Source organism: Sander vitreus, chromosome 18, assembly GCF_031162955.1.
Source record: "Sander vitreus isolate 19-12246 chromosome 18, sanVit1, whole genome shotgun sequence".
NCBI classification, from domain to species: Eukaryota; Metazoa; Chordata; class Actinopteri; order Perciformes; family Percidae; genus Sander; species Sander vitreus.
The window spans coordinates 17,648,736-17,674,438 of record NC_135872.1 but is presented as its reverse complement, the minus strand read 5'-3'; the positions used below and the strand labels follow the sequence as shown (position 1 = coordinate 17,674,438).

General features: G+C 42.1%; 3 protein-coding genes across 6 annotated transcripts in view; 2 read left to right on the top strand and 1 right to left on the bottom strand.

Annotated features, from left to right (window-relative positions):
• The first annotated feature begins 5,059 nt into the window (after positions 1–5,059).
• On the top strand, positions 5,060–14,789 carry dll4 (delta-like 4 (Drosophila)). Its single transcript, XM_078274873.1, has 11 exons — positions 5,060–5,513; positions 5,681–5,941; positions 6,325–6,382; positions 7,019–7,282; positions 9,337–9,397; positions 10,672–10,802; positions 11,019–11,188; positions 11,298–11,517; positions 11,989–12,727; positions 13,087–13,195; positions 13,663–14,789. The coding sequence occupies exons 1-11, from the start codon at positions 5,460–5,462 to the stop codon at positions 13,666–13,668; spliced, it is 2,073 nt and encodes a 690-aa protein (XP_078130999.1). The 5' UTR covers positions 5,060–5,459; the 3' UTR covers positions 13,669–14,789.
• Positions 14,790–19,609: 4,820 nt separating this feature from the next.
• On the top strand, positions 19,610–21,475 carry chac1 (ChaC, cation transport regulator homolog 1 (E. coli)). The gene is made up of 3 exons (XM_078275454.1): positions 19,610–20,265; positions 20,421–20,456; positions 20,587–21,475. The coding sequence occupies exons 1-3, from the start codon at positions 20,095–20,097 to the stop codon at positions 20,968–20,970; spliced, it is 591 nt and encodes a 196-aa protein (XP_078131580.1). The 5' UTR covers positions 19,610–20,094; the 3' UTR covers positions 20,971–21,475.
• Positions 21,476–24,014: 2,539 nt separating this feature from the next.
• Positions 24,015–25,703, bottom strand: part of ino80 (INO80 complex ATPase subunit) — a 44,105-nt gene continuing 42,416 nt past the window's right edge. For 3 of the 4 annotated variants that reach the window (XM_078275449.1, XM_078275451.1, XM_078275450.1), the window contains exon 37: positions 24,015–25,701. In XM_078275449.1, the coding sequence (XP_078131575.1) occupies positions 25,493–25,701 (209 nt within the window). In that variant the 3' untranslated portion in view covers positions 24,015–25,492. The remainder of the gene's footprint in view (positions 25,702–25,703) is intronic. The other variant, XM_078275452.1, reaches the window with a different exon arrangement.

Genomic DNA, 25,703 nt, shown 5'->3' with positions numbered 1-25,703 from the left:
AGAAATCCAGAGAGACTCCAATCTGATATTCTCTGACTTTCTTTTATGTACGTCACTGGTGACTTCCTAAAGGGAGCTTGTTCAGGTGTGGCTCAGAGGGACCCATCGTTCAGCCGGGAACTTGAACCTATGCCTCTAAAGAGCAGGACATAAATCTGCCTTCTTCCTCTGCTCTTACAGCCGACGTCACTGTCAATCTGCTACAACATAGTGGCCTCCCTTCGTTTAAATCAAGTTTTATACTACTTTTACGATTTAGCCCAGCTGGACTTCAAACATGAGCTGCATTACGAAGAGCAAATATGGCCGGGGGCCTCATGATCAATATAACAGGTGGCCCCATCAGCCAGCTTAACAAGATCAGCTAAATATGACCGACACGGATATGTGGCATATAGCGCCGACTCAGTCTGCTGTCATATTCCCATAATGTGAAGTTCAAATCTATTTCACCTGTTGTGCTTCTGTTACTTTTCCATAACATGCGTCCAAGTCATGTCTGCCGTTAAGACATGTAAAGACTGTCAAAGCTTTAAATGAATCCATGTGTTATCTGATAACGGCAGAATATGTTCCATTCTTCTTCTCACAGTCTGCAGCCTCAAACTGAACATGTTATGGCTTTTTGTCTGCATGACAAAGAGTTTAATTATGTTATGTTAATTATTATTAATTATGAGAATTACATTAGTATGTATTATGAAATATGTTTGTTTTTTTTGCTATTAAAGAGTTAGCTGTACTTTGATCTTTTTGTGATGTATTTTTCATCACATTCTGCAACAACAGCAACTCCAAAGATGGACAACCAGAGTTAGCAGTGGTATTGATCTTCTTGTTGAACAAGATCATTTTTAGATTTATTTTGCAGAATAATGGATGATATTAAAATACGTTCCTAATAGTCAGTTAATTCTACAGGCCCCGTGTTGCCAAATTTGAGTCCTAAATATAGTCCCTGTCATGAAAAATGATGAAACTCTCCCTCTAAGCTGGTGTTGACTTCTAAACCCACTATCTGTCTCATCGACCCCTGACCTGCTAAACGTTTTAAGGATTTCGATGGTCTGAGAGGCTAGAGGGTGTCACATTTCGGGTTATGTAAATAAAATGACTGAAATGATGAAAAAAGACTTGGCTCAACAATGAAACAGCATATCACCCTAACAGAGTTTTGGTCTAAAAGTTTATGTTACTCATTTTTAAGTTGCATTAAAGATGTGTTCACATATACAGTAGCGTTCACGCTTCTTTTTCAGATGACTCGGAGAGAGCAGGTGATAAAACTGGAAGCTGACGTCATGGCGGCATTCTTGCTTCATACTTTATAGAGCAGCATTCTCCACATTCCATCGACAACAATAGATATTCTCGTGTCCGCTCTCTGACCGATCAACCTGTTTACACTTCCTTGTCAGAAGATCACTGTTTATTCATGAGACATGGCCAGAATGGTGAGAACAGGAACTGTGGCTTTCTCTCTTAAAATCCACAAACAATTGGAAAGGCATCCGTCTAGCAGACGGAACGTTCTGAAGTGGACCTTCAAACCTGCAAGTTTTCTCTCTGAGGAGTGAGAGGCGAGGGGAAGCAGAGAGGACATGAGACGTGATGCTTTCTTCATCTTCCATGACACCCCCACACACACACACACACACACACACACACACACACACACACACACACACACACACACACATGCAAACGTCAATGGATGAAGACTTGAGTATGAACAAAAGTATAGTCAGTCAGACCCTGCTGTGTTACTGGAAAGCAAAGAGCTTCGTTGCAACATTTTAATATATGCATGGTCCCAGCTTGTGGTTTAGGGTCCAAATAGCCTTGGTATGGGAGCAGTTGGTTTCTCGTAGGCTCCAGTTGCTGCCTGGTATTGCATAAGCGTGTAATAATACAATGCTTTTTCAGCGAGGCATGTTATAAATAAAACCACAGAAAGCATTTGTTGACAGCAGCTAAGCTCTCCCTGAAGCTCTGTGCTTTTAAGTTTTTTCGCTTATGATTTTTCCACTCTATTAACCAAATAAACAACTCTCAACCACCCCTAAACCATTTATATTTATTTTTCACAAAAAAATAGTTATCTAAGAATGAACAGGCTATTAAGGTAAATCAATAAGTGAGATGTGTGTCTTGTGCAAGCAATGACCATCTGAGATTGACAGCATTACGGTTAAGTATAGCCGCTGTGTATGGTTTGTTTCAGCTGTGTGGAAAAGGACATACGGCTCACATATAATTCACTACTTTTCATAGTGATGAGAGTTTTGTGTTATCAGCTGTGCTCACCTGTTAAGCCGACTATAAACTGCATTTGGCACCCTTTTTTATTGCAGTTTAGTGGGTAGCTGGACTGGAGACATATGGCTATAAAAGGAGATAAGCTAGGTAATATTGACCATTAGAAAACATTATTGGCACGACAGGCGATGCAATAATGAGGGCAAACCTGCAATCACAACTCAATTCACCCATCCAGGCCACCAAAACAAACAGGAGAAGTGCAGATGATGATGTTGGCTCATTGGCACAGACACACTGTGCCAATGAGTTCACTTATTCCATGAAGAGTATCAAAACCAGACCAACGCCCACAGATTCTGTGTTCAGACTGAGATTTCATTTCATTAAATCACAAAGAGCCATCATCACTGTAAAGTCAACAAGTAACAGAATTAGCAGCCGAGGGCATATAGACACGGAGAGGAGCTGCATGGCATACAGCCATGCAATGCCATTGTGTCTCTGCGGACCCATTGGCGACACAACAGGTGTGTCAATATGACAAGCATTCAACCAATCCACTATGGCGGCCTCATATAAACACTGAATAAATATAGACGCTTTCCATTTTCACTCTCAGCATAGCACGGCTACCATAAGGAAACAAACACTCAGAGATCGTGTGGAGTTCACCAACGCAAAAAGCCCTACAACTATTTTCATCAACTCTCTAGGCATCAAATCAGCCATTAATTCATAGATAACCCATACCGTGAGGAAGAGTAATAGAGTTTGCATGTCTGTTTAAACTTAAATTATTTACGAACTTGAACTTTAACAGATTCTAATCACAACACACAGCGATCCAAATTCAAGCCACAAAATAATCAATGACACGATAGCAATGGGGAAAATTCTAGTTTTTTTTTTTATATCTTTGCATTCTACCTTTTAAGTCTTATTAACATAAAATATTAGATGCACAATTGCACAGTTTATATCACTAATAAAAATCACAGTAAAGTTCCATGTTTTGGTACTTGATAATGTCTTCAGTTGACCTTATTATCGTATTTCACAGAAGCCTATTGTATTCTCTTCATGTGGCATAATTGTGGACAAATCGTATTGCTGCATGCATGTTATTACTGGATTAATGTAGGTCTTTTTTCACAAACGCACAACTGATGCCAAACAGAATTTAGATGAACAGGTTGGAGGAAATTGGCTTCTCCCCTCCGTGAACAGACGATAGAAAAACGGTGTGTCGGAGCTGCCAGTCTCCCACCAGATGGTAAATGAGAGAGACACGGGCGATCAAATAACAAATACAACCAATCATACTATCAAAAACAAGCCATGTATAAAGGGAAAGAAAAAAAAAAACACTGAGGAAAAGTGATTAAATATTCATACAATTCAGCATGTATGTCATTTCATTTGTTGTTTATATGGACTATTTCCTTTTTGGCTGTTCCACCTTATAATTATTTCTGAGTAAAATAAAATCCATCAATTTAAGGGGGTATCTAAAAAGGGACTTGTTTTATTAATCGTTTTGTGTGTTTCAGTAGCCTTAATAGCATCCTACAATACTTGAGTGTGTGTAAAGTATTTTTTCATTGTGGCCAACTGAGTTAGGGAGGGAGAAATTGTCAGTTTATTAGTTGTTCGCATCATCACTGTCAATTTCAGGCCATCAAATGAAATCTTTTATCTCAATCCCGGGAACCTCGCTGCGCGTGAGCCCCGTGTCATTCCTATTAGCTGTTAAAGGCCAAGGGGAAGAATAAACCAATTTTACGGATCCAGGTGATTGTGTGTGTGTGTGTGTGTGTGTGTGTGTGTGTGTGTGTGTGTGTGTGTGTGTGTGTGAGAGAGAGAGAGAGAGCGAGAGAGAGAGCGAGAGAGAGAGAGAGAGAGAGAGAAAGAGAGAGAGAACTCATTTGCATACAGCTGAATAGTTATGTCTCCCGCACATTACACCCGCATGAGGGCGAGAGAGGGACACGCGCCTCAACAATAGGAGGCACGCTGCATCTTAAACCGTAAAACGCATGGGTGGGCATGAAGGGGGCACACGCCACTAACAAGATGAAACACCGGCAAAATAACGTGAAAAAATGTTGGACACAATGTAGGCCTGTGTATCCGTGCGTAAAAGGAAACGTAATGAGTGTTAAGGATAATGTCATATTAAAGTAAAAAAAAAAATACACATTTTGTAGATTAAGGGGTATATATAATATATTGGGTAGGTAAAAAAAAGAAAGAAGTGCAATTCAACGTCAACGGCAATTACAACAAATGCTGGGGAGATTTTTCTTTTAATCGCATTTCTAGTTTCATTGTTTGTGATACGGCCAGAGGGAGACACGTACGACCTCACAGAGAGCGAAGGGCCTGAGAGGAAATAGCAGAACGGCTCCAACTCTGTGGCGAAGCCTAATAAGGCGTGCAATTGAGTGGAACCAAGGGCAAAAGGTTGCGAGGAGTAAGAAAGTAATTGAATTCCTGCTTTCTATCCTCGTAAGTTTCGGCTCTCCTTAATTGTCCTCACTCACTGTCCATAATGTGTAAATGTGCGTCCGGGCGCATTGTGCGCTAAAAATAAGTCAACAGATGTTAAGGCTTGTTAATAATCGCCCAGTATCCATGGTGGTCAGTGAGCACAGTGCCAGTGGGTATTAAATCTGGATAATTGTTGTTGGGCTGGAAGGGAAGGGGGTTGAATATGTGGAGTGGGCGGTGTCAGTGGAGTGATTGGCAGTTTATGTAATGAGCAGCGCGGTGCAAGTCTATATATCTGGGAGGAGACGCACTACGGTTCATTCACGAGTAATAAGACGAGTGATGAACATCCGTGGCGCACTGACGCACCAAGTTCAGCACCAAAACAAGCTCTCTGAGCCGCGCGCACACAGCGGAGTGACCGTTGTGGAGTACAGTACGATGCAAGAAGGGGACGCCTGCTGACAGAAAGAAGCACGGCTGTGGATATTGGTCTTCCCTCACCTTTGGATAACTTTGAAACGCTTTCTCTGGACGCTTCAGACGCACACTAACAAGGAGCTACAGGAGAACTCCCTGGGAGTGAAGAAGGATTTATACGAGATTTTTCCCCCCTAATTTGTTTACCTTGGGGTAAATACTTTGGAATAGGAAGGTTTTACTGCTTTATTGGCTGGTGACGCGGCTGCATAGGAGAAGCGAGAAGGATGGCAGCCTGGTTCACCTTTACCATCGCATTCAGCACCACGTTGATATCACAGGTATGAAGGAGGATAACACATCTCCCCGGTGGTCATGAGACCTCTCGGTTTTAAACAGATGAAGAGCCACTTGTTTCATGTTTTTTTTTTTTTTTTAAGAATAAACTATAGCCTAGGCTTTGTAACCGCAACGACGTTTTCTTAAATCATATTTCCTTCTCTTTTAGGTATTTGGATCCGGTGTTTTTGAGCTTGATCTCCACGAATTTAAAAATCACAAAGGTTTGCTGGCAAACGGAAACGCGTGCAAACCCAACTGCAGGACTTATTTTAGAATTTGCTTGAAGAACTATCAGGCTGTGGTCTCGCCAGGTGACTGCATCTTTGGAAGTACAATGACAGCAGTGCTGGGGACAAACTCTTTCAGCGCCAAGGACAGTGGCACTTTACCTAGACCGATTCAGATACCGTTCACCTTTGGATGGCCGGTAAGAGCGTGGAGCAGTACATCCACTTAATGTATTTTATTACAGCCACCGCTATTATGTTGTTTTAGGGAACTGCTATGCATTTTGGGAGCGCTCATCTAATCCATATCATTAGGTAATACTCATGTCGACAAACTGATTGGACTGCTACGACGTGGTTCAGTTCAAAATCCAGAAGGCCATGCAATGATCATTGTTACACATATTCAAATGAAATTCAAATAGCTTTTTTTCAACCATAAACAGTCTATGAAACAGAATAGAAAAAAAAGAAAAAAATATATAAGCTTTCTGCCCTAAATTATCAAATCTGTAAAAAGAAAATGAAGAGAAAAAAAATGATTAAAATGGATATTAATGAACTGCATGTGTTTTCTCCTTAGGGGTCATTTTCATTAATAATTGAAGCCTGGCATTCACCTTATGGAACTCTACCTGTAGGTAAGTACGACGTGTTTTTACCACAGGAGGGAGCTCTGTCAGTACATTTAACACATGAGGCTCCAGCTAGTTTACCATTTTGCACAAATACATGCAAAAAAAGATAAATGTAGGATATTAAATACAGCTCAGTCACTCCACATTTCCCTCCTGTTAATTGTTCATAATTTCACACATTTTTATGCCTATTCACTCCTTTGTTATGAACTTCAGAACACCTTTTTCATTCTTGTACCCAATACAATTGAACTTCCTCTGGTTTATTTTTGTCGTGGGAAAGAGCTGTGGGCTTTGGTGAGAATACACAGTGCCTGCCAAAAACCCCTGACTACATCTTCCTGTATTTTACACCTTACTCTGTTCCGCCCTTTGGAAGAGGGGACTGGGCCTGGGAATGTTTTTGCTGACGGAAAGAAAGAGGAAATTTCAACCTGAGTTTATCTTTCATCTAAGCTGTATGGGATTTGATAAGGGATGCAGCTTGGTACTGGGCAGATTATTAAAGCGAAAGTGGATGACTTTTGAACCCACAAGCTATTTATGATGTAGACATAAAACCACAATCATCCCAGGACATAAAAAAAGCTTAGATATCCTACATTAATTCTGACTTCCTTCTCTTTTTATCTCGTTCAGATACGAACAACCCAGAGTGTTTGATTAGCTTTATGGCCATCCAAAGACAGCTGGGTGTAGGAACTGATTGGTCTCAGGATACGCAGACTGGAAAGCAGACTGAGCTGAGATATGCTTACCGGTTCATCTGCAACGAAAGTTACTATGGAGAAAGTTGTTCCAAAAAATGTGCGCCCAGGGATGACCGATTTGGCCACTACACCTGCAACCGTGACGGGCAGTTATCCTGTCTGCCTGGCTGGAAGGGGAAATACTGCGAAGAACGTAAGCAATCTACTAAGCCTATTCACACATATCAGCAGCCTAGTTATGCATTGTAATTGACACTGGAGTTTAGTTATTCAGTGTTGGTGTGTTTTCTTTTAACACGAGAGGGTCGTCCAGATGTTGGCTAACGACTTATAGATAGTGGAATCTGTTTCGGCCTAGCTGTGGAGCTCGGTATGATAAGAACTCTTTTTAGGATTGGGTAGACAGTCCTTACCTTAAAAGAATTGTTACTTCTGCAAGACTTCCTCATGATGTATGATCTTTGCCCTTCAACATTACAGTGTAGGTCCTAGAGAGAAAAAAGATTTGTGAGCATACACAAGTTACAGATTTCATAGTTATTAAGTTGTAAGATAACCCGTAGGTCATCATCATTAAGGCCACCAAATGTGGAGTGCTATAGCAAGACATGACGTGATGATATCTGGCAAGTCTGACAGGCAATTTTGGTGTAGAATGCATTTTCAGTCTCATATAATTTGCAATCATATAATTCTGATGGGTAATTGGTTGTGGGTCTGTGAACAGTCACTGAATATGGGTTGAGGGACAGATGTCTTAGCATGACAACAGGCACATTATACTTGTGCTAACCCACTTGGCCAAATCATAGACCAACACTCCCATGTTTTGGACATCGCTGAATGGGTCTATGAGGAGGCCCGATGCCATTTGGCTCCACAATACCAAGGGCCCTTTTCACCAAAACAAATTAATCAAAGAGTAGAATTGGAAGGAGGCACTGTGAGGGTAATAGTTACCATGTGCTGGATATGTGGCCACATGGGTGACAGCGGATCTGTCATCCATGTCACTTGGTGGTGAAAGAGAAAATGGCATGTGCTATTTTGACTGTGGCGCCAAATTCTAACCAGATGGGCTCACGTGTTGCAATTACAGACACATCAATCGTCGGTGACTACAGAAAATATACATTAGAAAGACAGATTAGGCATCTTTCAGACACTATAATTTTGCCTCTCTTTCACACTCCCATATATCAACTTAAACAAGCCTGGTCATTTGGGCCTAAACACTTTAGGAGGTTGAAGAAACTCAATTTTTAAGCACAACAAAGCACACATTAGCAGCAGTAACGGTCAAAATCAACCTAATTAAACAGGAAACAAATGTCTAATGAGCACAGCTGCAAAGGCTAAAAGGATCACTTCCTAGCTTAACGATTTCCGTAGCTGGTCAATATTCAATTAGTTTACACAGGTGTGCATTTACCTGGCGTTTTGTTACAATTATGTCTAAAAGGCATTTACAGCCACATTAGAACTGAGAGTTCGGTTGTTGTTTTTTTCACTAACCTTCATAAAGTATTGTACCGCGCGTGTCCGGTAACATAATCCGCAGACGGGGAGGGGTTGCGCGGGCATTGATAGGAGGAGCTCAGGCGACTGCACGCGCCAAGGTTAATCGCGGCATTATTATCCGCCACGCGCCATCGATGGTGAGTCCCTTCCATTGTTGGGGGCGAGGTAGTAGCAGCTGCAAATATGGTTCTGGCAGACCACAAACAACAATAGTGACAGCTGTCCGCTATTGAGAGCAAGCATCTGTTCTGGACTAAACCGGCCGCTTACCGCCAGTCGCCTGATATGTTGTCCTGCGAATCAGTGTCATGCAAGATCGGTACACTTAAAACAGGACAAACAAACCCTCAACCGATTTCCCCCGTGACAGCAGAGGGCGTGGCGGTTCAACAAGTAGGATCACAGTTGGCTATTTCAAGAAAATGAGGGCTCTGTAGCCTTGGTTGTCATGGAGTGTGAGGGGCTCCTACAGTTTTATTTTACTTCTAGCACCTAGCCTACATGTTTCATTTTAAGTATTGAGTATTTCTTATGAGTAGACCAACATGCTGCCTGCAATGTTTGCTTCTTACTTATTATTTGTTAACAGTTTGAAAGTTGTGAAACTGTTGTTGTGAAATTTGACATTTGTCACCATGCACGGTTATGCTAAAACAACCAGGTGGGAGCATTAGCGAAAAAGAGCAGCAGACTTACTGTATGTCTGTGTTTTTCTCTTTGCTTTAGCCATCTGTCTGGAGGGCTGCAGCGAGAGGAATGGAAACTGCTCCAAACCTGGCGAGTGTGTGTAAGTATTAATAATTGTGAAGTGTTGAAATAAGTGTTGGCCGTTGTGTAGGAAGGAACACGTATAGTAGTTACATCCACGTGGTTGTGTTTCTCTAAAAATCCATTTTCAAGTTAATTGTCGTATGTCATACATCAGCAACTCAGTCTCCTGCAAATTATGTTTATATATACTAATCACAGCGGGATATGTAATGCCTTGAAGAGTCACATAGGCTTTTCTGGCATCTTAGCAAGAGACGTTAAGCTCACTAAATCAACGACATTTAAGTGTTTTCCCCTCCCTCTTTTCCCTGCATCACTCACTGACTTCTCTGCTTCCCATGTTCCTTTCTTGTTACTACCATGTCTCACTCACCAGCAAGGATAATTCACACACTCACCCACTCGCTGTGAGACATTCCCCCTGAATCCTATTTTGCCCTCTTTTTAGACACAAATCCATCATATCCACCGCTAAAACTGACCCAAATTTAGGTTAAACCCTTTAGATACCTAACACCGTAAAGCTGCACGCTCACTCAGCAAAAAATGTTGAAACCTTAAAATTGCATTTTAAGACCCACAATCTCATGGTTTGACAAGGTTGCTGCGCACAGTGCTGAGAAACAGATATTCATGGGAAACAAGAAAAAAAATGCTTTGACTGTTGGCTGGCTGCCAGAAATCTTGAAAGCCATATTTCACCTTTGTGCTATTCTATTATTACTCTTTATCCTAAGTATACTGCACATACCTTTTATGATTGGTTGCCTGGGTGCAATGTGTAGTTACATTCACATTGTTTGTAATGTAGACAATGCTTTTTATTATTATTTGCATGGTTATACAAAACACAATGTGTCTTGTTTGCAATAACTGATGTGTAACTGAGGTTGGGGAAAACATAATCACCAGGGCTGATGCATGATTTCACTTTGCACTTATATCATGCTTTCTGGAAGAAGAAAAAAGACTTTTCATTTATCTTTTTTTTTTTTGTGATGGATTTATATGAGCATTAAATGACTGTATCCAACTGTGGTGCAGCTATTAATGTCTGGTTGCATGATTGATGATTGCTTTCTTATGTAATCACTAGCTAATCCATGACGGGGCTATAAAGCATAGATGTCTGCTCTCATTTCATCTAAAGTCGACTGTTTGCATGTTTAAATAAAATGTGAAATTGCAGGTTTTAAGTGCCACATTCGGATATGTTAGTCATGACAATTATAAGATCTACAATATGATAAATAAGTGATTAATCAAGGAACATATTTTGTCATTTTGCAGATGCAGAGATGGCTGGCAGGGTACCTTCTGTGACGAGTGTAAGAAGTACCCGGCCTGTAAGCACGGTACCTGCCAGCTGCCATGGCAGTGTAACTGTCAGGAGGGCTGGGGAGGCCTATTATGTGACCAAGGTACACCAGACAACTCAGACCACTGCTGCTGTTCCTTTTTAGGAGATGTTCTCATATTACTTGTACACTGTTTTCATTTGAATTAACTTGAAAGCATTAGTAAATTAGGTTTCCTCTGAAGTGTTCCATTCATAGCTTTGTACATATCCGGGGTAGATAGTTCTTTTTTTTTTCCCCTGCGGGCGCCCTGTAAACGAACACTCTTCTCTCCCCCAGACCTGAACTTCTGCACCCATCACCATCCCTGTGTGAATGGCGCCACCTGTATGAACACAGGACAGGGCAGCTATACGTGTACATGTCTGCCAGGTTTCACAGGGGTCAACTGTGAGCTGGAGATGCAGGAGTGTGACAGCAAACCCTGCAGGAATGGAGGGCTATGCACAGTGAGTTGGAAACGGATACATAACATTTTTAATATTCACATTTTTTGGGCTTAATTTCGTTGTTTTCAAACTGTCTGCCTAACGTTTCCTTCATGCAATTTCTCCCTAGAATTTGGACAGTGGCTACATGTGCACGTGTCCCCAAGGTTTCGAGGGCTCCCACTGCGAGCACAGCCTGCTGACGTGCGCCGACTCCCCTTGTTTCCACAGCGGCAAATGCTGGGAGAAGGACAATGGCCGCAGCTACATGTGCGAGTGTCCCCGCGGCTACACCGGACTTAACTGCGAGAAGAGAGTGGACAAGTGCACGTCGCTTCCCTGCGCTAATGGTACAGTCTTCCTCCCCCTTTTTGCCCCCCCGTCCCCCCTTTCTGAACTTCCCCTCGCTCTTTCTCCCCCCTTCAAATTCCTGCAACTGGAAGCAGTGTGGAACAACAGGAATTGGTGGGAACTTGGTGTCTATTGTCTTCCATATAAACACTCTGCGGCTCAGAGCAGCGGCTTGTAAATGTCGCCACAGCTCGCTGCGGTTGTTGATGAAAGGGGACAAATATCCAGCACAGCTCGATTTCTGTCTTCTTGTAAACATGGAGGGCTCTGGGATTGCTCTTGTGTTGGGAGAACAATACACAGTGCTGTGGTCACACTGTGGATTTGATGGAGATGTGTGAACTTAATGGGCCTCATGGGAAGCTTTTTGGAGATCATGTTCTTTCTGATGTCGTAATGCCTGTCATTTTGTATGTCTCATTTGGAAAATCTGTATTTGTTGACACTAACCATCCTCCTCTCTTGTGTAGGTGGTCTGTGTCTGATCCACGGTGGCATGCGCGTGTGTAGCTGCCGTGCAGGATTTACCGGCCAGCGCTGCGAAATTAACATCAATGAGTGTGCCGGTAACCCCTGCCTCAACGGAGGCACCTGCCAAGACCGAATCAACGACTACACCTGCACCTGTCCCGCGGGCTACGGGGGACGCAACTGCGACAGAGTCCTGGATGAGTGTTCCCTTCGCCCATGCCTCAACGGGGGCGTTTGTACTGGGGGTGGTGGGCCAGGAAAACCTCCAGCAACCTGCGTCTGCCCATCAGGCTTCACCGGGCCACGCTGCGAGTTCTTCGCCGCCGTCACCTCTCCCGTGACCAACGGAGAGATTCAAGACGGCTTCCAGTGGGCGGCCGTTTCTCTGGCTGTGGGGCTGGTGGCGCTGCTGGTGCTGCTGTGTATGGTGGGCCTGGCTTTCAGGCACATCCACAGGCAGGCCCAAAGAGAAAGGGGAGACACGGAGACTATGAACAACTTGTCCAACGTTCAGAAAGACAACCTGATCCCAGAGTCCCAGCTGAAAAACACCAACCAGAAAATGAGCCTGGAGGTGGACTGTGATTCCGAGAAATCAAACTTTATCCATAAAAACTATATCTTGGACCCTTACAGCTCTAAATCAAAGGAGTTCAAGGATGAAAAGTCACAAGAGGATAAAAGTCTTATTTATGACAAATGTTTAGAAGACAAAATGCCCTTGAGAAAAATGTACAGGTAAGAACAACCATATTCACAATGCTTGTACTAAACTATAATGGGGAAATATGATCATGTGTGTCGTTGTACTAGGACATTTCCTTTATTTATTCTGTTCATATAGTGGTGTATATTTGGAGCCCTGCTGAGTGGAAGTGCTCTCACTCACACACTGCCTATCAGTTGTTTGAACCCAACATTGAACCCCAACTGTTATTTTCAAACTTGTAAACCCATTGTTTTCCATTTACACAAAGTTTATATACATATTTGACGCTTGCTTTCTGCTGCAACACTGTATATGTGCGCGCCCGAATGCATAGCTCTGCCATGTGCTTCTAGTTTGTGTTAACTCAAAGTGTGATTTGTGTTTGCAGTGAAAAGCCAGAGTGTAGGATATCAACGATATGTTCCTCAAGAGACTCCATGTACCAGTCGGTATTTGTTATAGCAGAGGAGAGGAGGGAGTGCGTCATAGCAACTGAGGTAAGCCAAAAAAAAAATCACATCTTCATCAGCATTTCCACAGATCCTCCACTTGTAATGCATCATCATGTCGTCCCGAGTGCGCCATCCCTCACCAGTGCACCAACATTTATGACAGGGGAATATGCTATTGGTAGAAAGACTGAATTCTGGGTATAAGCTGGGGGGAAAGCCCAATCAACTGCATTATTAGTTTCTGTAAATTACACTGGCTATTCTTTAGCTTGGCCATGTCATGACCTAAAGTCTGAACATATACTAATTCCTCACACATGTTTGGCTCTGCTTGGTCTCAGAGGTGCTATGTTTTACTGCTGTGGCATTTTGTGTAATTTTTAAAGCTGTCCATTTCCAAGGAAAATATGATGATGATACCAGAGCGTATGACCTATAAGAGTTTTATTATTATTGTCTTATTTTCTTCTCTTGTGTTTTTACTAAAAAGATTTTCCTCTCCTTTCCTACAGGTATAAACTGAGGGGTCTGAAGGCGAGGGAAAGAGGAAAAAGACACAATCGAGGCAGAATAAAATATTCTGGATTGTTTACAAATGCTCAGAAGAGACTGGAGATTGTTTTAGATGTCCACTGCTGCTCTGGAACACTTGAGAACTGAAGAGGGCAGAAACCTCTGCTCTTCAAAAAAAAAAAACAAGACAGAACTGAGAAACTTTATGTTGACCGAGTGTTTGTATTCAAAACATGTACAGTGAAGGACCTCTCTCAGTTGTGACAATGGTTACACGGACTGGCGAAGAGACAAGGTGTGAAGACTGACAGAGCATCGGTGAAATATTTATATTTATAATCTCAGCCATCCTGGACAGTAGAAGGAGGTGAAGGCGGATCTTTGCCCCTCATATCTGGCCTTTTGTGATAATCATGATGTCTTTGACAGCCAACCAATCAGTTCAAAAAAATATTTGACCCCTTCAAATCCCCCTCCCACACACTCACTCCTGCCAGCTTCGCCTGCTATGCAAGACTACGGGTCGAGACAAGCGAACTCACCCACTGTCGCAATCCAACCTCACAAACACTGAGAGTTATGAATGTCTGAAACTAATCTTCAACTGTCAATCACGTGAAAATGACTGGTTGGACTTTTCCATGCAACGGTGAAGATTGTATGCAGTCCAAATTCACTAGAAGCCTTAAAAGAGGGGGTTTGAATGCTAAATGTGTGCCCTTGTCTGTTCTTGGATCATTTGCACTACAAAAAAAAAAAATCAAGGAAAATACTTTTTAATCAACAGGGATTTGAAGAGAAAACCACAGGAGCGCAATAGTCAGTGCTGTGCCAGCAAGATCCAAGAGAAAGGAAAAGTTTGCATAGAAAAGTGCAAGTTAGTTGTTTTTTTTTTTTTATGCAATCCAACTAAGAAAAACAAGGAGAAAAGACTGTCACACCACTGCCTGCCTATAATAAATTTCAAAAAATACAGAACCAATAATGTAATTTTTTAAATGATTATTTCCAGAGTTTAATTTAAATATGACACACTGCTCTTTATATGTTTTATAATATTATTTTGTATATAATGCATATTTATAAGGACCAAACTTCTGAAGAATAAAACTTCCTTGAAAACTGTTTTTAATTTGATGTCAGTAAATGGAAAAGGAAATTATTTTTGAGGTGTTTTTTTTAAATAATGAAATTGAGTACAAATGATGATCAAATGTGTCTTGTTATTATTATTATCCAGGGGGGGGAAATTGTCATCCTGTACTCAATTCATACCAACATTGCTCAGCCAGACCTCTTAAATTGTTAGCAGGTTTATAAATATGAAATCCAGCTGCTCTCCTACATTCACACATCACATGTAATGCTTTGGACATTAGGTAGAAACATAAAGCCCCCTGACTGTAGCATCTTCGAGTAATTCCTGGAAACGCCTTTGGCTTCCACCCCACTCACCCACCCCTCGGTCTTTTTCTGGCACTAAATTGGCTTGAAATTCAAATCCGTTTCCACGGATACCACCCCCTCAAGCTGGAAATGGTGAAACAAAGCCAGGCGCAGAGCAAAGGGGAATGCCCCCACACCCCTCATAATGCTCGCGCACACACGCGTCCGCGCACACACACAGCCAGCCAAACAGATGCCGTGGGGGAGCACGGAGTGAGCCTGTAGTGCCATAAAAACAGCAGCATATGCCAGGCCTCTCGCCCCGTGTGCATGACACAGAGTGAGCAGACCTCCTCCCATTAAAAAAAAGCCCCACTTGAGCACTTACAGGCTCCCCAACTGCCCGCCTTCCCTTCAGGGTTAAGAGCAATATTTTAATGCCCGGTTCTGTACCACCCACTCCTGTAAACAAAGCTGGGGAGAGGACCTGGCACCAGAGGGGAGGGGAAGCCAAATGGGAGCCAGTGGAACTGCTATGAATTCAAATAAGTGAAAAGATTTTTAGAAAAATGATGTGACTTATCAGAGCCATCTGCTCAGTCTTATTGCCCTTTGCCCTTCTTGTCTTTTGGAAAATGCTGTTGTTCCACACAGTGTCTTCTTAATATACTATACTATATACCACCATTCTTTGACGTTGAAGAGATATCGCGCTCTGATCAGTCTTAAAATATGCCGCAGTGTGTCTGAAAATCCATTTTAGGAAATGTGTCATCCGCATTATCAAATGCAAACCTCTCCTGCTTCCAATTAACAGAAATCCTGCGACAGTCAACACCCTCTAATCATCAGCAATCAACACTCGGCAGAGAATTGGATGAATTTTCCTTCACACACATCCTGTTAGCCTGTTGACCTAGGCATCCTCATCTAAGGGCTTGTGTGTGTGGTGGGTGAAAAAAACAACAACAGAAAAACATACATGTTATCACAACGATTAATCATTTGGTTAAAGCCCCTCATGCTTCGGTCTGTTACCTAACCCAGCCTGATAGTACTTTAAGTTTCTTCCCACCATCATCACACCTATAAGCAGACACACACCCTCTTTCACACTTGATCGCAGTGGCAAACACATGCTAGAGCTTTGCTCTTTGGCCTCTGGGTCTCCATAGCATGGCCAGCCATTTTCATTGTGTTATAATCACAGCATCCTGTTTGTGACCCGGTGACATCAGTTCCTGTTTCCTCCCTGATTATAAAATGCAGAACATGCCGGCGCAGGCCAACTGCTATTCTCACGCATCGGCTTCTTCAATCTGCACTCGAGTTCAGGAAACAACCTCAAAACAAGTGAGAGCGCAGACAAACGCGCTAATCAGCAACTATTTATTCTGAAGAAGGAAGAGGGGAGAATGTGTGACATTGATGTCATGAATGGAGAATCAGGAAGCAGATTTGAAATGCAAATCTTCCTATCTCTTCATGAGGAATGTGGAAGGGCCTCATACATCGCGCTTTTCAAAAAACGGTGATGCTCAATCACAATCAGGAGTGCAAAACTGCTACTTAGCTCCAACTTCCTTAGCTGCAAATCTTTGTCACTTCATTTAAAGCCTTATTTGGCTCGTGGCCGTGCATGTTTTTGTACATGCATGCGTGGGCACGTCATACTAATACATTATGATGCTGTTGCCCAGTGCTCTTTAATCTTGCCCTGTCCTGCACTTGTAGCGGTCTCATTAATTAACACTAGGTGTCAGTAAGAAACCCACACACAGGAAATAGGTGGTCAGTACAAGTTTAAAGCAGCATAATTAATCAGCAGCACATAAGCACTTTGGAACATGAAACATGCTCATGTATTATTGTTAATGTAACCATAAATCGATAATGAAGACAAACCTACTGGAAGAATTTGATACATAGTCTGTCATATTCATCTTCTGTGGGATCATATTCTGCAGGATCTACTTTTAGATGCCACTCAGCTGTCCCAGTAACACAGCAACGAGCTCCTGACCTAAAGAATGTTCACGTCATACTCAAAAGAAGCAACCCCCACCTTCACTGCTGCAGGAGTGATATATGCAGTGATGCCAGAGCAGAGCAGTATATTTTTTTTGTCTCCATATAACTTCATAGTTCGAGCTGGAAAAACAAGCAGAAACACAGGGATATTTAGGGGAAAAGTCCCCACACGTTACTACATATTTTAGTTAGCCTGGGGCTTGAATGATGATCTATCTTAAATGCATTAGCTTGACAGCAAAGACAACCAGACTAGTGAATATTTGATAAATCCACTAGTCAAAACATCGAAGCAACGCACTCTATTAGATTACAGGCAGACAGGCAGTGCTGGCAGTATGGCTGAGTGAAGCTTTTGGTGGCCTTTGTGCTTAGAGCAGCCCAGAGATACTGATGGAAGCTTGTGCATGACGCAGGGTGGCTCAGAGGCCTGGATTGTGAAGTGCTTCAGATTTATAAGAGCTGATACAGTTGTCTGGCCTCTTATCAAGTCCGATAATGCCAGCTATTTATAGATAATCTATCAATTGACCACAGATGAGCTTCTGCTATTACACTATATCAGATCCAGCAGGAGGGTGTGGGCATTTTTGTACATTGGATCAGGTCTTCCATCTCTCTGATCATCGCTCTCTTTTATTGTGTCCCTGCAGTGGACAGTGTTTTGGCAATTCATTATTCACTATTGCCTTTTTCTTACTTTTGCTATTTGTATTTTCTTTGGTTTGTTAGAAGTGTGCATGGGTTGTCAACTAGGGTTGCACGATATTGACAAAATGTGATATTGCGATATCAATATTAATTTCGATATTTTTAAACATATGTAAAATTACAAACGTTACGGGAAAACGCATCAAAAATAGATTCATAACAAATTAAACAAGTTTTCTTACAACACAAAGTTTATTTCAACTGACTGTCACATTGGACTGGTACAACATGAATAAATAAATAACGACCATGTCTACAGAACAGTATAAAATATATAAAGAGAACAGGACACAACTTTTCTTTCGCTTATCTGATTTGTTCCGTTTTGTTGTCTCTATCTATTTCTTCACTTACACTGTCACTCTGTTGAAAATATGCACACACGTGGTACGCGCCATAGGGTTTGTCACGTACTGGACCCGTGCGCTGACGTGCACTAACGTGTGCAAGTGGCACGGTAACATGCCAACGAAACATGATCATTATAGCGTTTCAAGCGGGCTCTAAATCAAACACAACTAACCCCACAGCCAACGGACGGGACGCAGCGCTCCACAAAATAAACAAAATATCACATACTTATCGCGACACTTTCGATATAATATTGCGCAATGTGATATTGCAATAACGATATTGAGTCGATATATCTTGCACCCCTATTGTCAACACATTACATTACATTACATGTCATTTAGCTGACGCTTTTATCCAAAGCGACTTCCAATTCCAAGTGCTTTCAACCTTGAAGGTACAAACTACAAAGAGCCATATGAAAGTACAGCTGTAATTCTAAAACACAGTCTAAACCTGGGGTGGTTATACAACTCAGAAATCAACCATTCCTTCTACTGTATGAGCCTGTATTTGGCTGCCAAAGTAGGATGTGTGTTGGGTAAAGCGTATAAAAAGGGACGTATGTGTGTGTGTTTACAAAGTTGGAATGATTCTGCAAAAGTAAGATTTCCAATGATAACAGTGAGGCAGCCAATTACATGTGACCTATTAAAATGACCCTACCGGCTGCTGGAAGTTTCATCAAAAAACAAAACTGTGAATATACACAATACATGAAATTTGAAAAGAAAAGTATACATGTCCACCTTGCTTCAACAAGTTCTCTCCCTGGTTTCAGAGAGCTGAGATGGTGGTGAGGGATTCTCAGCGGTCAGCGACGTTTATCTTGCCTTTGGATCTTTCGGCTGTGGACTAGATTAGAGCCCTCACTCATTTAATGTAGGATGCTTATTCATTTACTCACATGTCAAGAGTAATTTCGATTCATACTGTGTCAAGGTCATATTACTCCCACAAACAGAATCATTTATTTTATTTGTTAAGTTTACCTTCAAATATATTAGATATTGTTTTTAATTTATTTTCTTTGTGGCATATCTTGTGAAATAAAATACATCGCCCTATATAGGCCTCTTTCTCCCAAGTCTGATGCAATGTCTTGGTACGTTGCTTGTATTGGATGCTGCTTTGGCCCTGAAATGCTGTGGGAAGTTGCATCAGCCAGATTAATCTGAACAATATGGAAATATCTTCAAAGAATGACAACACAGGCGACCAATCATAAGTTGAGTCAGTTGGAGTGACAGTTCATTGGCCAAACAGGTTGAAAGATGACTGCGCGTCTCAAGTTAAATTTGAGCCAATCGTGTAACCGGTTTGGTTTGAAGTCCCGCCTTTTTCGGCGCACCGAAATCTTATTGGATACATTGTGATAGAGGGCAAGCCTTCCTTAAAAATGATTGGTTGAAAACACTGGTATAGACTCGCCCACCTGCCCTGGATGGTATAAATACGTAGACGCCACTGCGCCATGTTATCGGGGAAAGGCTTTAAATCACCGTCGCTTCTTGACCTGGAGAAGATTAACCACAAGGTGTTTGAAACGCCGTTAGCTATAAAGCAAACCTCGATCTTTTCATTTGTAAACTTTGAATTCGTAATGTCACAGGCCGGCAAAGCAGCTGGCCTAAACGGGTTTTGATTTTTTTTCCCCCCATTGGTTTGAAGGCCAAAGTGGCTGCCATGGATTTTTAAGGCATAATGCGGCACCTCTAATGCAACGGCAATGCATAGTGCAAGGCAAAATCAACTGCGAAATTCCATCTTCGCAACTGCTAAGCAGTTGGGCTCAAATACCGTCCGCGGTATACCTGCGAGCCAACCGGTACCACTGCTCCTGGACCGGAGGAAGCTAACGCTAGCTAGCTAGCTAGTCGTCTAAGCTAATAACATCAACTGAAAGAGTGACCCATCAATTCATCTTAACGTCGTCAACACACTTGATCAAAATGAAGCCTCAACACATTACCACCGGGAAGACCAGCCTGTGGATCTTCGGGTACGGGTCACTGGTGTGGAAGCCTGACTTCAAGTACAGAAGGAGCCAGGTCGGTTACATTCAAGGCTACAAGAGACGGTTCTGGCACGGAGACAACTTCCATCGCGGGAGCGACGTGTTGGTGAGATGCTTAATATTTGTTTTTGCTTGACTTAGTTTGGGACATGGTGTACGTCTGTTTACTCTGGAACAGCCAGCTGCTGTTTGTGAGTTGCTAGGCTCATATTACATCGGGCGTTGTCCATGAAGTGACCTTTCTTCTTCCTCTCTCTGCAGCCCGGAAGAGTGGTGACGCTGATTGAAGATGATGACGTAAGTGGAAAGCTCTACTTCCTATTGGTTTGTTAGTGGTGCTGCAGAAACTACAGGAGAGTTTCCAGGTTTAAAGACTCAGTGTAATCCCCCACTGCATAGTAACTCTGTTTTCCTCTTCTTCTTACAGGCGAGCACTTGGGGTGTGGCGTTCGAGGTGACAGGCTCTCAAGTCGAGGAGTCCCTGAAGTACCTCAACGTGCGCGAGACGGTCTGTGGCGGCTACATCACCAAAATGGTGGATTTCTTCCCCGAGGGGGAGAATCAGCCTCCGGTTCAGGCGCTGGTGTACATCGCCACCTCCGACAACGCCCTCTACCTGGGGCCAGCCAGCCCGGAGATGATTGGCATCCAGATCGCTGTGTGCAGAGGGAAGACGGGCCACAACCTGGAGTATCTGCTCCGGCTGGCTGAGTTCATGAGGAACAGCTGCCCGCACGTGGAAGACCATCACCTGTTCTCCATCGAGAAAGCGGCACTGACCGTGGCGTCCTATCTGTTGGCAGCCCAGTAGCTTGTACCCTTTGTCTCACTATCTTTTTATATAGTGGATGAATACATTTCACACACACGGCTTTTCACCGGTCATGCCAGTCCACCTATGTTATGTTGTATAATCTAGCTTCACACTACCATCCAGTGTACTTGAATCCATCGAATACTTCTGAAGTGACAACAAAAGGGAAGCACGATACTAAGTTTTTGTTTTTCAGAAGCATGACCTCATGTTCACATTGTAAATTTACTCTGGTACATGATTGTACATCAGTTACAAAATGTGATGAATTGTTGACTGTAAACATTTGTGTGGTGTGGGTTGTTTTTTTTTTTAAAAGGCACGTAACTTTATTTTTATTTGCACAGTTCAGATTCCGTCCAATCCATACAGACGGGACAGCAATTAATTGTGGTAGTTAAACCTGTTTGCAATAAATGGCTGCAGTGACAATGTGTTTCTTTTTCAAAGGTAAAAAGTTACTTGTTAAACAGTTGCAAACACCAATAAAAAGTTAAAATAACTCATTTGTTTGTGCCTTACAGTAACTGATGTGAGCCAGTGGGATGAGTTTTCTTTGAAACATTAACTTTTATAAATTTAGTGCCAGCGAACCCATTCATACAAAACAAATCCTAAATGACGTGGTTTATAGGCTCAGATCACTCCAGTGAAGCTTTGTTTATAGTAACCCATTTTCTATTGTGTTTGTGGGAAATAAAATGCTGGCAATATAAAAATGATACATCTGGAGATGTCTCCATCCATCCATGGAAAGGCCACAGAGGCTAAATTAGACCTAAACCCCCATGATTATGGGAATTGCAAAAGACTTTTCTCTATTTGGTGCTTTTTTTTTTTTTTTTGAGAATTACTGAAAACTCACCTCCTTAGGCCTCTAAAATCCTTGGAATCAAACCGTCTGAGAAGGAAAAATCACTCATGTTGAAACTGTCGGTCAAACCTGTGATGAGAGAGACAGATTTGGTTTAAGGGGCCACAAGCTAAACAGTTTGGGAACCACCACAGATTTCTTTGCACATATTACATATATGGATATGTCAACTGTATATAAACATGCCACCTTTGACAACCATACGAGGCCTGGGGATTGTTCCAAGAAGCAGGTTTCCTGAGATGCAGTCTGCTCGATAACCTTCCTGACTATTTGTTCCAGGTTTGACTGCAGAATGTACTTGGATACAGCATTATCCAGATAACTCATTAAATCTGCTTTTTTGGAACAGTTCACAAATACAAACATACATTGGACACTCCCAAACGTTGACCGGAGCAGTTTGTACCTTGGAAGTGGTTCAAGTCAAGAGTCTATCTAGTTGCAGAGGCTTATATAACCGCTGGCCGGGAACAAGCCCAGACCTGGAAGTCCTGTGTTTACAGTCTGTGCAGTGGTCATGTCAGAGTGCAGCAGGAAGAACATGCTGCTGAGGCGCTCATCGAGATCAAATCGTACTGACATGAATTCAGGTGCACTTCAGAGTATTGCCTCTTACCCACACAATTTCAAATGCATTGCTTTTATTCAATTGTTTCTATACATTTTATCAATGCCAAGACTTCGTTATGTACAATGAATTTGTTGGTTTAGAAAGAAACTCAATAGTGCTATTGAGCCTTGCCGATAGTTTCAGAGCCAGGGTTTTGAATATCTGCCTTTTGAGGTTTCCACCTCCATCGCCGATACAATGGAGGTGAATGGAATGTAGTTTGTGCTGCTCAAAGCACTAAAACAAACTACATTAGGAAAACTCAATATCAACATGTCTTTCCAAAAACAATTACTGAGGTCTCACTGTGAACAGTTTTCATAGGGACTATTTCTTCAATAGAAAGTAGTTCCAATGAAAACTGTCCACAACGAGGTCTGTAGATCATCCTGAGGAACAGGGACATTGTTTCTGGAAAGACTACAGTTTGATTAATGTAATCTATAAATGCTGTGAGCAAATTACGTTTGGACTGGATGTGACCTGGGGGTGCATAGGGGGGGCCTTCCAAATAAGATTTTATTTGAAATGCTTTTTTTTTTATGTTTAATATCGAGAACTGTGTGCTGTATTTTGCAAAACAGTGCGATTTCGAACAGAATGCAAAGTGACAACTGTGGTTGTACTTTGCAGGCTCGGTGAAGAGATTTGGAAATCTGCTGTATCTAAGGTTCCAATTTCAGTGTGTAAACATTTTCTAAAAATATATGACTGCAGGTGTATTGGGTGCCAAACACCAGCTTCATCAGAACTAAGTCAAAATCGTAACTTGTGGCCTACTAAAATCTCTTTTAAAGGTCCAGTGTGTAACGTGTTTAGTTGTTCATTATCAAAATCTGTGTTGCCCGTTCACAAACTTGTCCTTTTTCATGAATATTTACCACCACCATCAATTCCAAGTATTCATTTTGCCTTGAAATATTACATTTGCATTCACATAAACTGGGGTAGACGCTCCATATTCATGCGCCATCTTGAAATACGTTAGCCGGTAAGGGACATACAGGATATACTGCTCCGCCTTTCGCGTTTTCGCTGTCACATGATAAACTCACCAGGTGCTGCTAATGGATATCGTAGCTTCCCGGCCCCCGGCAAGTTTGAAGAAGGAAACATGGAGGACCACACGTATTCAAAATCTAAATTTCAGGAACAGGAGTCTTCTTCTTCGCCCAGAAAAAGGATATTGAAAAGAGCAAGAGACCGGCTTTTTGAAGCGTGAAGGCTACCGTAGCTGTAATACGTACTTTGAACAGCGTGGTGCCAGAGAGTTGATTGCAATATATGATCTCAACGCTAGAAGGGAGAAATTCCGACACATTGGACCTTTAAGAAACATTTACGTATCCCATTACACAATCGCTCCCTATTAGGTGTTTTACATAACATAGTGTTCATGTTTGCATTATTTTTTCCATCCTTTGTGGGTGGATGATGGAGCCAAGTTTACAAACCCCATGCTAAACTATCATCCTAAACGACAATGCAGATTTACGTGAGCAGTATTAGTATAATGAGCACAAAAAAATTAAATAATTCAAAATAAGCAGAACGGCTAATTTAGCACTCTTTTATTTTCAATCGGCTCCTCCTGTTAGTAAAATGGCAGATGCATTTTCTTCATATGTACACATGACCTATAAAAATAGACAGGCAAATGAGGGAAAAGCCAGAGGAAATGTCGCTCTCATCATTATGTACATCAATATAGAACATCATATTTTAATCACACTATTAACACAAAACAAACAAACAAACCTATAACAGACGTAGTGCTCAACTTAGGACACTGATGCAAACTTTTTTTTCTTCTTCCTAAAACATCAATGACATCAAAGAGAACCACAGACTCCTCATCACAAAAAAAAAAAAAAAACAATTTCTGAAAAATAAAAATGGCTTCAGTACAATTTACACTGTTTTACAGCTGAATACCCCGTTCACAATTATCATCAATTGCCCATTTTAACACAACTCAAATAACTTAAATATAGACAACCAAATAATCTGAGTGAATTCATAAATTTACTGTTAGCAGCATAGCCGGATCCACCAGTACCCCTAATTTTGATTTATCATGTTCACATCAACCATTCATTCATTTTCCCATTGGACAAAAAATATATCATCGATTTACATTTCCGTCTGCACGGGAAATACATTTTATGGACAAATATTTTTCAAAATGTTAAGACCTGCCATGTTTGGTATGGGTACTGGCATCTTTTATTACAAAAATATGAGCTTTAGTAGAAAAGCTGTAGACGTATTGTTTGGTAAAGTGTGGGTTGGTAAGGTGTGGGTTCACATTAAATTCTGTGAAATGCAGAACTGTCCACCGGTTTGCGCCAAGCACATCTACAGGACAATTAAATAACCTAATGTACAAATATGAGAATCAATAACACCCAAAAAATGGAAGACGTGGCTCAGTGCATTTGACAGAAACTCCTTTGCCTCCCTAAACTGGCAAACATTTCAAAGCCCTTTAAGCTACATGTGTTGGTTCACTTCTTTGTTGTAACATCATAGCTAGGTAGCAAATCAAAAGAGTTTCCTGTCATCATGAATAAAAAAGTACTGTCTGTCTTCTCGAAAAAGCACTTGGAAATACTCTTGTCACAATGCAAACAAAAATACTCAAGGCAGATTTTGTCCACTGACCCAGACACATTAAAATAAAACGGAACCAAGAAATGTAGAGGCTGGTAGGGACTGTACCTTCAAGTGTGTGTGTGTGTGTGTGTGTGTGTGTGTGTGTGTGTGTGTGTGTGTGTGTGTGTGTGTGTGTGTGTGTGTGTGTGTGTGTGTGTGTGTGTGTGTGTGTGTGTGTGTGAAGACAGTCCTTTTAGTTGCTGAGCCAGCAGACACAGCATGGTCCTCCATGTAGTGAGCCTATGTTACTATATGTACTGTAATCCCTATTAGTTTAGGTGTAGGGCGTCTGTGGGGATCACAGTGAGAGAAGGTCAGTTTTCTGTGTGTGTGTGTGTGTGTGTGTGTGTGGGCACATTCAAGTGTGTATGAGTGCATCATCGAGCCCCGGGACCACCGGGGCCCTTGCCTTTCCTGACTGTGCCGTGGCCGCTGTGGTGGTGGCTGTGGGCCAGCTGTTTGTTGGGGCTCGGGGTGGAGGCGCCTCCTTTGGCCTGGGGGGAGGAGCTTCTGCTGGGGTTGAAGGCGGGGCTGGTACCAGACCGGCCCAGGGAAGGCTGCAGGGGGCTGGACGCAGCAAGGCCTGCT